General features: G+C 43.4%; 1 protein-coding gene across 1 annotated transcript in view; it reads left to right on the top strand.

The window, feature by feature from the left end:
• The first annotated feature begins 166 nt into the window (after nucleotides 1-166).
• Nucleotides 167-14,501, top strand: part of CTNNA1 (catenin alpha 1) — a 300,756-nt gene continuing 286,421 nt past the window's right edge. The window contains exon 1 of the mRNA XM_045794576.2: nucleotides 167-260. Coding sequence (XP_045650532.2) covers nucleotides 191-260 — 70 coding nt within the window. The 5' untranslated portion in view covers nucleotides 167-190. The remainder of the gene's footprint in view (nucleotides 261-14,501) is intronic.

The raw sequence follows: 14,501 nt of genomic DNA, 5'->3' as shown, positions 1-14,501 counted from the left end.
CAGTGAATGGCAAGGCGGCTAACAAAGGTATAAAGGCATAACTTTGGACAGCCCCGGTCCTCGGAGGCAGGAAAGACTCAAGGTCACACGGATAAATTACGAACCGATTACAGAGTCCTTGCGTCAGTTGCGCGAGAGGAGGGGCCTGCTGCGCCTGCGCAGCTGGCATCCTGCTGCGCGCATAAGGCGCATGTGCATGGGGAGCGGCGGAAACCCGGGGTGGAGTCTAACTACAGCACTCATTGGATGCCCCAGCGCACGTGAGTTTGGCCCGCGTGTAGCCCGGGGCGAACCCTGGCGCGTGCACCGTCCACGAGCGTTGACGTTTTCCTCGCTCCAATTTCTGGAGAGGGGCGCCATCTTACTCTGGGCCTTTGTTCAGTGAAAATCCCTGGCTCAAAACGGTTGTTGCTCTGCTCTGTCCGTTGTTAGGTTTTTTGGTTGCATGTTGCGGTAATTTGAACTGCACCTGGATGTGCAGACCTCAGACGAATTCGTGCTGTATACCACAGGGATCTCTGGGTTCGAACTACTAAAGCAGCCTTTCCTTCATACAGTGTGTTGGCTTGAGCTAGGCTAATTATCGTGCAGACCCTCAAGAGAAAAAATACTTGAGGCTCTTAGTCACCCCGCCGCCGCTCTGCTGGGCCTCCCTGAAGCTCTGCCGGCCCATCTCAAACGTGCTGGTTTCCAGGGGCAGAGGCTGTGTCACCACTTTCGGTTTTTCAGAGAGAGAGAGAATTCAATGATAAAACATACGTACTGGAGTGCCTACTATGTGTCAGACACGGGTTTAGGTGGTGGGAATACAGTGAAAGCAAAACGTGAATTCACTGATGAGATGACAGATTGTGCTTGATTTTGAAGGTGAAAAAACTTAATGTCCTATTTTGGAAGAGAAAGATGCTTCCCTTTTAAGTGATCACGACTGTGTGAGGAATTCTGAAGGAAATGTCGGGAAGTTTGGGAGGGAAAGACGGTAACTAAAGAGTTTACATTCTGAGGAGGATGGAAGTGGGAGTAAGAAAATAAGCAGAAATGTCAAACATAACATTGGTTGTAGATGAAACTGTCTAAAAAAAAAAGGCACCCTATACTCTTACCTAAGTCTATCTCTTATGTTATTATTCTTATTAGTCTGCTTAATACTCTTTCATTTCTCTTGTTTTTTAAATTCCCTCAGAGGTAGACTTTTAGGAGGCCATCAAAGTTATAGGCTAATGACCCCTATTTGTAGAGATTTATATTTTGAGACAATGTGCTGATGGAAAAGAACGTAAAGAGGAACGACAAGTAGTATTAAACACCGAAGCAAAATAGAAATGGATAATTTTATATCCTTGTGTTGTGTATGACAGGGAGGGAGGAGTTCGAGTGGAATAATTGGAGTGCCTATATTCTCAGTTCCTTCTTTTCTCAACTGGTTTTCTTAAGAGTTTTGGGTTTTTTGCTTGTTGTATATACCTGAAATCCGCAAAGTATTAATCAAAAGAATCCTGGAATCAAATGGTGTTAGCTACAGGGTGTCTGAGACTATGATTCTGTGGATGATAGGGAGGTTCCTGGTTGTTTTCCCCAAGAGCCTGGCAAATTCTCGCCATGACCACAAGGGGGATGTGGTGAGCTCCAGATAATTCAAAGCTAGAGCCTGAAGAGTGGGGCTGTATTCTATTTGCCAGTGTGAAGGACGGGTTTCTGGACTGCTTTGCAAATTAACATGGCCTACAGCCTGAAGGTTTGAAGAGATGAGCCTGAGTCTGAAAAGAAATAGGGTGCAACTGAGTAAGAATGGACAGTTAGATCCACAGCCAGGTGGTTATAATTCTTCACCATACGGCTCAGTACTGTATTTCACTTCTCTGTTGTCATCTCAGTGTCACACAGGAAAGTGAAAGGAGCTAGTACATAATTTGCATGTGGGTAAATGTTTACCAGACAGAATAGGCAGCTGTCCAATATCTGTGCATACTATATTTTAAATTGTATTCTAATTGGTATTTTAGCATATTTGAAGACTGGAAATTAGTTTCAATTTATTTATTTATTTTTGTATTTTTGTATTTTTAAATTTAAATGCAATTAGTTAACATGTATTATTTGTTTCGAGGTACAGGTCTGTGACTAGTTTTGATTTTTAAATATTTAACTCCCAGCAATTAATAGAAATCGTTATTAGATAGTAATCACTAATGCTTGTTAAATGTTTACTTAAATGCCACATACTATCCTAAATGCTTTATATACATTGTGTAATGAACCCTTACCACAGTGGTTTCGAGTAAAATATTACCAGTATTCCCATTTTGCAGATAGGGAAACTGAGGTTTAGAGTGGTTGATGTGTTATATGGCTCACATAGAAATTGAATGGTAAAGCCAGAATTTGGAGCCAGATTGTCTGACTCCAGAACCTTTGCTGTGAACCACTAGGCCCAGCTGCCAAAATGGGTGTCATCTTTTACCTCTACATATATAGAGAACTTGAGTTTTATAATACTGGCCTAATTCATTATTAACAGTGGTTATTTTAGGCAGTGGAATAAAAGTTAGAAATAGTTAAAGAAATTTTTATGTTTCAGTTGCAGTTTAGGTTGCAGAACAACTATAAAGTTCAATCTGTAATAGAACTCATAGAATCAAGTTTATATTTTTAAAGCAAAGTGTCTTTAAACTGGTGACTCAGATGACGTTTTATTCACTTTTCCCAAAGATGAATATCCTGCTGTGGCACCTTCCATCTTCATGAAATAAAAATGTGGCATACTTTTATCACTTTTGTTCTCCTTGTCACTTTTGTCACTTTTGTTCTCCTTGGAATTTTTTGTTCACTTTTGTTCTCCTTGGAATTTTTCATGTACCTGCAGCAGATTTCATGCGCCAGTTCCCACATCTCCATGTTGGCATTAGCTACACTATATTGGAGTATATTACATGGTGTCACAACACTCAAGTTTGATTCAACAGAGCCTGCCCCAGTGAAGCGTAGGAAGTATTATGTCAGGTAATGTCTCTGTCCCCACAGGTGGTGACAATTTGTAGGTTTCATTTTATTTCGAATGCTGGGTAACCCACCAACCTGCCCTCTTCCAAAAAGAGAAATAGAGGAAAGAAAAGTAAGGCAGCAGTAAATCAAAATAAGATGTCACTTTGATTAGATAAGGACATTTACATTCCATTGATACTGAAGTCTCATTGCACAGGGTAAAAATCAGTCAACCTCACTCTGTATTTTCATTCAGGTTTGGAAAACAGTGGGCTTTTAGACAGATGAAGAACCAATGTTTGAAGTCCCTCTCTGGGATGGGGGGGAAGAGCCAGCAAAAGCAGAGATTTACTCTTTGCGAAGATCAATTTAACAGTTAATTTTTGAGACTATAGGAGCTTCTAGTTTAAAGGGCCAGAATTTTAATTTATTCTTAATCATCATGGTATAGTGGAAGGAACCCTGAGCTAGAAGTTGAATCTGAACTTGGGTTCTAGAAACAGAGAAAGGACCTTAAGATACCATTTAAAGTCTAACTTTTCATTTAATAGACGAAGAACAGAAAGAATAAGTGAGTTGCCTGAGGTCACAGGGACAATGTTAGCTTCAGCTCTATAGGCTCCCTTTTTACTTGGTATGCTTTTTAGAAATCACCCACATGAGAGGCACCTGGGTGGCTCAGTCTGTTAAACATCCAGCTTTTGATTTCAGTTCAGGTCATGATCTCAGGGTTGTGAGATCCAGCTCTGTGTTGGGCATGGAGCCTGCTTAAGATTCTCTCTATCCCGCTGCCCCTCTCCCTGCAATCACCCACATGATTTCAAATTAAATGTTCAATCAGTACCGGCCCTTTTTCAAATGCTCGTAGACAACTATGGCTCATACATTCTCGTGTCTCATCCTCATTCCTTGAAGGACATAATTAGTGAAATTATGTCCACTATGTTTTCCTTTTGCCTGGATTACAGGCTCTATATGTAATATAGAGAGGCTGTTGTTTCCCTACCCCCGATCCCCAGCCATCAGGAGATGAAGCGCTCAGGTTTCCTTAGGTGATGAAGGTTTCACTGAAGGCTAGTTGGGGGAAGGATAGGCATTGTTTCAGTATCCACAGAACCAGAGTTCTGGGGGACGCCTGGGTGGCACAGCAGTTAAGCGTCTGCCTTCGGCTCAGGGCGTGATCCCGGCGCTATGGGATCGAGCCCCACATCAGGCTCCTCCAGTAGGAGCCTGCTTCTTCCTCTCCCACTCCCCCTGCTTGTGTTCTCTCTCTCGCTGGCTGTCTCTATCTCTGTCAAATAAATAAATAATTAAAAAAAAAAAAAAAAAAAGAACCAGAGTTCTGGAAGAAGAAGGAGGGTGGCTGCTCTCCCTTGGTCAGGCCCCAGTAGGACCTGACCTATAGCAACCATTTATTGGTCTTCCTTTAAGGAATGGGCTTCTTATGTTCCCATCTGCACTGATTCTGCCCTTTCCGTAGCTCAGCTTCTTTATGCCTACTTCTTTAATTTTTCTATTGTGTTAGTTCCCAAACTTTAGAAGGCATCAGACTGGGAAGCTCTAAGCATTCCACTCCTAGAGATTCAGGTCTTATAGGTCTGAGGTGGCTCCAGGAATCTGCGTGTGTAGGTTCCACAGGGGATTCTGATGGGGATAGGGTGGAGTTTAAAGACCACACCCCAGGCACCATGGTGTCCTCTGGTCTCCAAACTTTTGTGTCACACATTCCTATTAGAAACATATTTGAGGGGGCGCCTGGGTAGCGCAGTCGTTAAAGCGTCTGCCTTCAGCTCAGGGCGTGATCCCGGCGTTCCGGGATCGAGTCCCACATCAGGCTCCTCCTCTGGGAGCCTGCTTCTTCCTCTCCCACTCCCCCTGCTGTGTTCCCTCTCTCGCTGGCTGTCTCTCTGTCACATAAATAAATAAAATCTTAAAAAAAAAAAAAAAAAGAAACATATTTGAGGGGCGCCTGGGTGGCTCAGTCGGCTAAGCGTCTGCGTTTGGCTCAGGTCATGATCCCAGGGTCCTGCTCAGTGGGGAGCCTGCTTCTCCCCTTTCCCTCTACCTGCTTCTCCCCCCCTGCTTGTGCTCTCTCTCTCTCTCTTTGTCAAATAAATAAAGTCTTTTTAAAAAAATATTTGAGCACAGGGGCGCCTGGGTGGCTCAGTTGTTAAGCGTCTGCCTTCGGCCCAGGGCGTGATCCCAGGTTCCTGGGAAGAAACCTGGGAAGAAGCCCCCTGCTTCTTCCTCTCCCACTCCCCCTGCTTGTGTTCCCTCTCTCACTGGCTGTGTCTCTCTCTGTCAAATAAATAAAATCTTTTTAAAAAAATATTTGAGCACATACCTACATTATGTGTATATTTATGTCTTTGTAAACATATACATATAGTACTATTATTATTAAACATCTATCAAATACAAAATAAAAGCAGAAAAGAAAAAATACATAAATACATGTGAATATTTTCTTCCTGTACCCCAGTGTATCCCTGGGGCTGCTTCCACCATCCCGGCTACCTTTCCTCGTGGCTTGAAGTACACCATTTGTAGGGAGTACCTTTATTGTGCAAAGGCACAGAAAAGTGCCAAATTGTCTCAAGGGTCGCTAAGTCAGTTCAGAGACATTTGGTTTAGGTGGCAATTCCTTGTTTTATTTAACCAGCTGTTGAGGTGGGGTGGGGGTGGTGACTGTGTGTGTGACATGATGTAAAACAAGTTGGTTGCCTAGGAGGAGCCCTGTGACCCTTTGTTTAGGGAAAAGGGGAATCTATGAGCACCTATGCTATGGGTAGCTGCTATGGGTCGCATGAACACCTGTCTTCCACCATAGAGTAACAAACTGTTTCTTTTCTTTTTTAAGATTTTATTTATTTGACAGAGGGGGAGGGAGAGCACAAGCAGGAGGAGCTGCAGACAGAGGCAGAGGGAGAAGCAGGCTGCCTGCTGAGCAAGGAGCCCAATGCAGGAACTCGATCCCAGGGCCCTGGGATCATGACCTGAGCCAAAGGCAGATGCTTAACTGACTGAGATACCTGGGTGTCCCTAACAAACTGTTTCTGAGCCTGGCAAAATGCAAGGCTAACTTTCAGAGGCTGTGGATCAGGCCACCAGTGCTCCAAGCTCTGGAGAACGGCACCTGTGTCTGAGTAGTGAAGTGTCTACCGGTAGCTTAATGAGAAGTGTTAACTGAGCTCTGAGCTCAAATGCAGTTCTTTGGTGTGCATCTCCTCTGCTCTTGGATACACTCCCAGTGGTCAAAGAGGCTTTACTTTAACTGATGCATTTGTGGTTCTTTGATACTGGTCTCTTACCGTAGGGCACCATTTTGTGTGAAGAGTATTGTTTCCGTGAGTTAGAACAACTGCATTGGGACGAGCAGACATAAGGTGGTATTAGAACTGGACAAATCCCAAGTTAGAACTGGACAAATCCCAAGCACATTTCAAAAATGAAGTGGCTTAATAACTATTAAAGTTGGAAATGGGTTCCCCACGTTCCTTTTTTCCAAGTAATTTTCTTACCCCTACTTGGAGGCTCTTCACATTTTCAGCTTGCTTCTGTTTCCTCTGGGATTTGAGTGCTGGTGTTCTCTACTCTCAGAGGCCAGGAAGGGTAGAACACTGTTGAGAGAGCTCTGCAGAGGAGAGAGGGACAGAGTACTTCTTGTATACAGGGCATTTAGCAGCCATGTATATGTCTCTATTTCCTGATTGGTGGGGATATTTGAAAATGCATTGCTTAGAATTTCATTGTTTTTCACTTCACTTTATACTATAGAAAATCTTTAAGCTGGAAACACCATTTTCCCCATCACTTTGCCTTTTTCCTGTCAGCACGTATGCTTACCATTTTTGTATTCTGCTTTTTATGCTTATCTTGGCTAACGATACCTGCTTGTCATCCTGGTCCCATATACTTGTCATTTTTAATGGCTGTCTATATAATCTTATTCTTTCCTGAGATTCATAAGTTTATGCCACTGAATCCTTTGTGCTCCCACTTTTTTGCAGGATGTGGGGGGAGATTTGCTACACTTCTAAAATATTTCTGAAAACAAGCTGCATTTCAGAACCTGCACCAACATTTGATTTTCTTCACTTTGTAGGTGCAGGCAGGCAGCCACTGGGCACACCAAGGTATTGAATTCTCTTCTTTGAAGTCCATGTCTGTGGGTTTGGGTGGGCTATTGAGGCTTCTCACCAAATCTCGGCAAGAGATCTCAGACACCAAGCTGGGGAAGAATTAGGCTGACAGAGTGCTTGATATTTCCAAAGAGTCATTTAGGTTCTGTCCATTAGTGCAGTGTTCAAAATGTAGACATAGTTCAGTGCTGTGATTAAAGGGACTTTCACTGTTAGCCTCTTTGTTCCTGTAAGATAGAGTGGTAAGCTAGGGCCAGTTCATCATTTGAGGGTGTGATGGTTAGCTAAAGCTATTTTTCTCCAAGGGGCCGGTTATTTTTTTTAGTTTTTCTTCAAAACTTCAGCTTTAGTAGGAGGGAGCCATAAATTCTGTGACATAGCTGCCTCCTTATCTGTCTTGGGAGTTATAGACTGCGCACATAAGACAATTCATGTACCTCTGCATAATGAGGTAAGTTTTATAAATCATAAATCTTCACTTAACATGCAGGTGGTGTTGGGTGCCAGGTTTAGAAAAACTGATGTAGTTGCCAAGTTCATGAATGTCGTAAATCATTCATGCTGAGGTAGCCCAGAATCATGCTGTCCTCTGAGGGAGACCAATTTCAAGGTGGTTGTTAAACACAAAAATGTGAGGCTCGATGATTGTTTTTCAAAATCAAATGCACTTTTTATTGGAAGGGTAAAACCAGGTTACCTTTCTTTTTTTAGTTGAAGTCAGTTCTCGAAGATCCTCCCTTCAGTCTCAAAAAATCTGTCAATAATAATATCTCTTCTTATTCCTGAATTCTATCAGAAAAACATCACAAAATATATTACCTGTTCATTTGCAATCCAGATCTTTAATGTGCTGAAAATGAGATTCAGATGTTTCAATAAATCTTCAGACACATTATTAGGAAAAAACTCTGTGAAGTTCTCGGGGGGGGGGGCGGGGGGGTTGTTTTCTTCTTGTGCTGTGTTTCACGTGAAGTTACCGTGGATGGTAGGCAAGCATAGCCCTCTTTAACATTGGCTTTCTCTTCAGGGCCAAAGATGGGAAAGGAGTAGAGCCTAAAGTGTACTGACCCCCAAGACAGAAAGCTTGAAGCTGTGCCCCTCTAAGTTCCCAGGCTTTATCCAGACTCCTGGAATCCGGATATTAAACTGAAGTGTTTTCTCTACAAGTTGCTCATGTGGTAGATGAAGGTTATGAGGTTGGGTATTAATGAGGAAGGAAAACATGCTAGCAATTTTGGTGAGAAGTCTTCAGAGAGAGGTGCCTGAGTGGCTCAGTTGGTTAAGTGTCTGCTTTAGGCTCAGGTCATGATCTGGGGATCCTGAGATGGAGCCCCGTGTCGGGCTCCTTGCTCAGCGGGGAGTCTGCTCCTCCCTCTCCCTCTGCTGCTCCCCCTGCTTGTGCTCTTTTTCTTTCTCTCTCTGTCAAATAAATAAATAGAAACTTAAAAAAAAAAAAAGTCTTCAAAGAGAAAAATGAAGCTTGGTCTCTGTTAGGTTCTCTACAGGTAGTTACATGTCTATATCCGTTTATCCACCTCAGCCCCATACACCAGATGGCATGTGGCTCTCTTTGGTGTATCTCACAAGTCCTTTTGGACTGAATATGTTAATAGCTTCCCCTCCTGTGTCCATCATGTGGGTAGCATACCCTTGGTTAAAGATTGTAGGGTCCAATTCTAGGCAGAACATCATTTTTGCTTAATGCAATTGAATTTTCTTCTTTTGATGTGATAATCCCACTTACCCTGTGAGTCTCACTCTGAGACTTAGAAATGGGTCCTAAGGTACCAATGAATTTGCAAAATGACTTATGTGATCCTTGTAATTGAATTAATCTTGTGAAAATACTGGGGGGCTCATTCGTCCGAGTTCTTTTTTATCCCTTCTCACCTGTCCCCACTGCAAGCTCCCTATTTCTTTATGCCTCCATGCCTTTTGTATATGTTTCTACTACCTGGAATGCTCTTCTTTTCCTTATCAAAATGTTGAGCTCCTACTCATCCTGGAAAACCCACTTAAATCTCACCTCTCTGTAAAGCCTTCTCTGGCTTCCTGAAGCAGAGCTTGTCACTTGAGGCTTCTAGAGCATTTATCCAGTTCTGCTATGACATGCGCAACGGAAAGCATGTCCATCCCTTCCGCTAGATTGTGAGAACCTCAGAGATAAGAACAGAGTTATATCAATCTAGGTATTGCTGGCGCCCATCATATGTCACACAAAGTGGAAACTCAGTGACTAAATCTCATATTTTTTTTCTTACCCTTGCGCTAACATACAGCCTTGGGAGAGCACAAAGCTTTTTTAAATTGCATTTCATCATAATTTATGGATGCTAAGACTAAGTCATAAAGCATTTACTTGAGTCTCCTATAGGAATGCCTAAGGGTAGAGAGTGACAGAGGCAAGGAGAAACTTCCTGCATTCTCAATGTGCCCTGGGATTTTCTGTAGATTCTGGTCAGATCAAGTCTTGTTCTTTATTCCTGCATAATATCTCTAGGACTTTTATGTCTTTGTCTTTTCATTGCAGTCATTCTAATCTAGGTGTCATCCCTTCACACTTGAACTGCAATGCTTATAGCAGGTATGATTCTCAGTTTATAAATTCATGTGTGGGGGAAGTATCACATTTATTTATAATCTTAAATAAGGATACACTCCAATTATATTCTCCTATTCCATCTGACTGGTGGGAAATTTAACCTCACCTATTTCTCATCTTCCCATTTGAATCGTGGTTCCAGGGTCTTATGTTTTGCCATGAGATTAGGGAGGGCTTTGAGTTGCTGGCTATCGCTAGACACCCACTGTCCCATCATTTGAACTGTCCCTTCAGGTACAGGGACTGAGTGCCTGTTCTTCATGCTTGACTCACAGGATTCTTGTGAGGCCCTGAATCCTCCAGCCTTGGGTCCTCTCTCCTACTTGCGTCCTGTGGCCAGTCTTCTCTAGGGTCGTGTTCCCTCCTCAGGTGCTTCCAGGGAGCAAGGCTAAGGTCCCGCCGTTCTGGGTCCTACAAACCCAGCTTCACCTGCAACCCAAGAGAATCTCTTTCTAGTCTGCCTGGAGCACTTCCCTGCATCATGCTGCTCTCTGGCCAGTCTCTTCAAGCTCTTGCTTCTGGCTTACTGATTTACAGTAATCTTAATGGTTTTATAAATCCCAAGCCCCTATCACAGCAACCAAAACTTTTATCTTTTTCTTTAAATTTCAATGGGAGGTTAAGGGAAATGTCTGTAATCCAGTTCTTTTAGGGAAAAAAAATGGAGAGAAGAAAAACTAAAAGTTATCAAATCCTGCCATATGTTGATCTGAAACGGGCTTCCTTGCCTTTTTTTTCCTCTTCTCCATTCAAATTATTTTGCACATTCCAATCACAAGAGTTATTCTAAAACTCTTACCCAAAAACTCTCAGTAGTTTCTCACTATCTGCAGAATAAAATCAAAGCTTCAAGTTCTTTATTCTACCATTAGGGCTTCTCATGATTTTCTTCATCTTTCAAATCTGACTTCCCATTAGTCCTTCGTCAGAAGTCCCTGGTCTAACCCCGTCCTTCTGCCCTCATGCCTCCCATCCGTCCCTCAACACACACATGCTTTCCCACCTCCTTACCACACCTGACTTTGATGTGATACCCAGATCTAGTGCCAGCCCCTTCAGAGAGCTGGAGGGTTAGCTAGCGATCTAGTTCCACAGTGATTCTGCAGTGGTCTAGTTTTCCATACTGCCTAGGGTTTTTTTCTGTCTATCCATTTGGTACGTGAGGTTATGGTTTATCTTCTTGTGCATGTTTCTACCTTCCTCATCTAGATTTATGAGCCTCTCAAGTACAGAAACCCCTACTTTCCTATACCCTGAGCCACCACGGGGCTCTTCGTAGTGTGGAGAGCTTTCTAAATGCTGATTAGTGATGATGATGGCAAGACACGGGACCCCTCTTGAGCACATACAGCCCTGCCATGTAGTGAGAAGCAGGAAAATGAAGGGAAAAGGGGCAGCCAGGTTTCACTCCTGCTATGGAAACATGAAGGTTTCATTGCTTTGTACCACCCAAGAGTAGCCTCCATGTCGTGCGTCTGGTACAAGGAGAGTCATTCACCCTAACAGTGATGAACAAATTCCAGTAGTAGAGTGAATGCGCCAGAGCTCCTCCGGGTGGTGGACACTCTGGCTTTGCTGTCCTTTGGCTTCTTTCCAGGCTGCCTTGCCGGGCCCTCCACAATAGGTTTCTCTGTCGTGAATGCAAACTAGCCAAACTCTCTTGAACAAACCAACCTCCCTGACACCTGCTCAAAGTAATTCTCCACCCACCAAGCTGTGGTTAATAAACATAAATGGTTGCCACCCGCTTCACTTTGGCTGATGCTGTGAGGGTGTCTTCACACAAATTGGCCGGCTGATGAACCCGGCAGCTCCACCTCATTCTCTGGGGACAGAGAAATGGAGCCAAGAACCCTCCTGCCTCAACTCTTGGGGCTCCATGGGTATTTCGCTCGCTCCCTTATATCAGTCTCCAGCAACCCCATGCCAGGCGTTCTGGCCTCCATTCATATTGATCGAGGGATAGGGAATGGGTAGACAGGATTCTAGCATCATCTGGTTGGCTGGACTAGATAACCCTTCAAGTTCCTTCCATTCCTCCAAATCTTTGATCCTATAATTCTCACTTGCTTTGTTCTGAATCAACATCTAAAATCCCCAGCTTCGTGCTTATTCCTTCAGCCTCCTCGCCTTGGCCCCTTTCCTGCTGCTTCGTAGATAAAGTCACACTAGCCCCCCAGGACTTCTTTTGGTTCCTTGGATGTGTTGCTTCTGCCTTCCCCTTTGCCCTTTCTTCTCACTAGGTCCCTCTTCTCCCCACCAGCCATCTCTCTAACCCTACTTAGTTTTCAGGGCCTGCTTGAGATGTTACTGGTGTAGGCAAGCTTCTAGAACCCCCACTAGATGAGTTTCCTAATGCCCAGACCAGTCCTGTATATTATTATCATTAACCTGCTTTTTAGTAAGGACTTGTTTAGTGTCTGTTTTCTCCAGCATTTTGAAACCTCTGTGTGTGTGTGCAAGGAATGTGTCTTTTTTGTTCAAAATTTTATTACCAGAGTCTAGCCCAGTGCCTGACATCTAGTAGCTGTTCAGTGAACACTCATTGACTGGCCGGTTCTCCTTCCCATCTCAAACACGCTTCTCCTCTGCTGTTCATTCATGTACTCGTTTCTGTTATTTACCTATTTATGCTTGTCTTTTTAATGTTGTCTGTTTTAAGTTGTACTTTCCTGGAAGGCAGAGAATCCATGTATATAACTTTCTTTGTATGTGGGTATATGTATGTATCTCATCCACCCGGACTCCAGGGGAAAATTGAGAAGATAAATGTTACCATGGAGGAGACTGTGAAACTGTTGAGATGACTTCTGACCCCCTTTGTTATCCCTAAGGATGGGCAGGGTGTGGGGCAGGACTGCGACAGCACAGGAAATTTTAGGACGCTGTTAAAAGTAGATTCCCTCAGGCGTGCCTGGCTGGCTCAGTCAGAGCATGTGACTCTTGATCTCAGGGTTGTGAGTTCGAGACCTTGGTTAAAAACAAAAACGAAGAAAAGTAGCTTTCTTCACAACTCTAGTACATACTGCAGGGTGACAGAAGGAAATAGGGGATGCTTTGGGAAATTAAGAAAAATGGAGAAGTGAGCAGAACTTGAATCCATAGGTCTCATTTTCCACAAGGACATTAGAGTGCTGTTAAGCCAAGGAGAACTATTAGTCCTGACAATAGCTCCTCTCGTTATGACCCCCTTGGTGGTGTTTTTATTACTTTTAAAAATAGAGGTTGAAGAACAACTTTTACAGTTGTGACTGGAACAATGACAAGCAGGACTCGTGAGGTGTGATCATAAAAGAAACTTTGTTTCGGGCTCCCGCTGTTACTTTAAAGCTGCTCAGTAGTGATGATCCTAACACTGCCCCTGGACAAATGCTTTTCTTGCAGGTTAATCAGGAAGCCCTACAGTGACTTTATGGAATAAAACATGATCTCAATTAGGTACTTAACATGTTCAGCCCAGCTTTATCCGTGTTTCCGTATTTCTTGAAGATTAATCTATCTGTCCTTACCAATCTGGGGCTCGCAGCAAGTGAAGAGAGGGAGTGTGGTCCTTGTTTCTTTCCTAAAATTTCTGACCCACCAAGACTAGAGCAAGGAAGTAAGAGGGGGCAGGAAATACTGTACTCGTCTCATGTTGTTGAAGCTGGCTTTTTGTTGAAAGCCAGAAGGGGCCGATGTTTAAATCTGGCTTTTTTCTGGGGCACTCTTGTGGGTACTTCAGAGATCTGAACTCCCCTCCATACACGTGCACCCACACTTGACCTGGGCAAGTGCATTCTCCTCTGTCAGCTGCTTTCTTCCTCTAGATCCCCTAGTAATTCAATGGTCCATTTCCGATTTCTCCATGAGAAATAGGTTCTTTGCTCACACAAGCCCTGAGACTATGGGCAGATCTCAATACTGCCGAGCAGCTGCCAGCCTATACAGTGGTCCCTGTATTTCCTGGGCTGGAGTCAGAAATTAGTCCACTCTGCCCTTCTAACTGTAGAAGGCACATATCACATTCTCTGAGTGGTCCCCTTAAAGCCTTTCTCACTCAACTTGTGGTGAAATGCAGGCACCCCTTTTCTTTGGAGAGGGTACCCACAGTGCACCAAGACTTTGCACCAAGTAAATCCTTTTTAAAGACTTTCTCTTAATATTCAACAACTTTTCTTTTACTCATGATAGGGGTGAAGGTTTTAGAGTTTCATAACTGTTTTTCAACTGTTTTCGGTGAACATTTTGCTGGTGCCTCACTTTGCCATGACATGGATACTATATAGTGGAGTCTCCTATGAAACTTCCAAGTACATGACACTGTAGAGGGATTTCAAGAACCAAGTAATTAATTTCTGAGTGACAGTAGGTAATATCGTTTTCTCTTCCTGTCTTCTATTGAGGAAGCTTAATTGTCCTCATCTATAAAATGGACCCCCATCTTTTCCTTGCCTCACAGTAAGGTAGATAAATTAGAAATTGTGAGGACAGAGATGATTCTGGATGGACCACAAGCCCTGGGGAATAGTTAAATAATCTGCAAGAAGCAGCTTTTTTTATACACAAGTAGAGATGAAAGGCTTGATGGAAAGAAGAAAAGAAAATGCGCAATCTCATCAGTGGTTTTCTAAACTCCATCCTAACCCCTCCCACCCTCGCATTGGTTTGGAGCTGTCTTCTTATATGCAGTCCCTGTTACAGCCCCAAAGCAATGCTTGCTCAGAGCACAGCCGGCTCCTGTTAGATCAACAATCCTTGGCTCTGTGTTTTCCAGCTGTATTTGTGTCTCTGTCTGT

Source organism: Ursus americanus, chromosome 5, assembly GCF_024610735.1.
Source record: "Ursus americanus isolate L20-20 chromosome 5, mUrsAme1.1.p, whole genome shotgun sequence".
NCBI lineage: Eukaryota > Metazoa > Chordata > Mammalia > Carnivora > Ursidae > Ursus > Ursus americanus.
The sequence above is the reverse complement of the archived record's forward strand: the minus strand, read 5'-3'. Positions and strand labels throughout refer to the sequence as shown.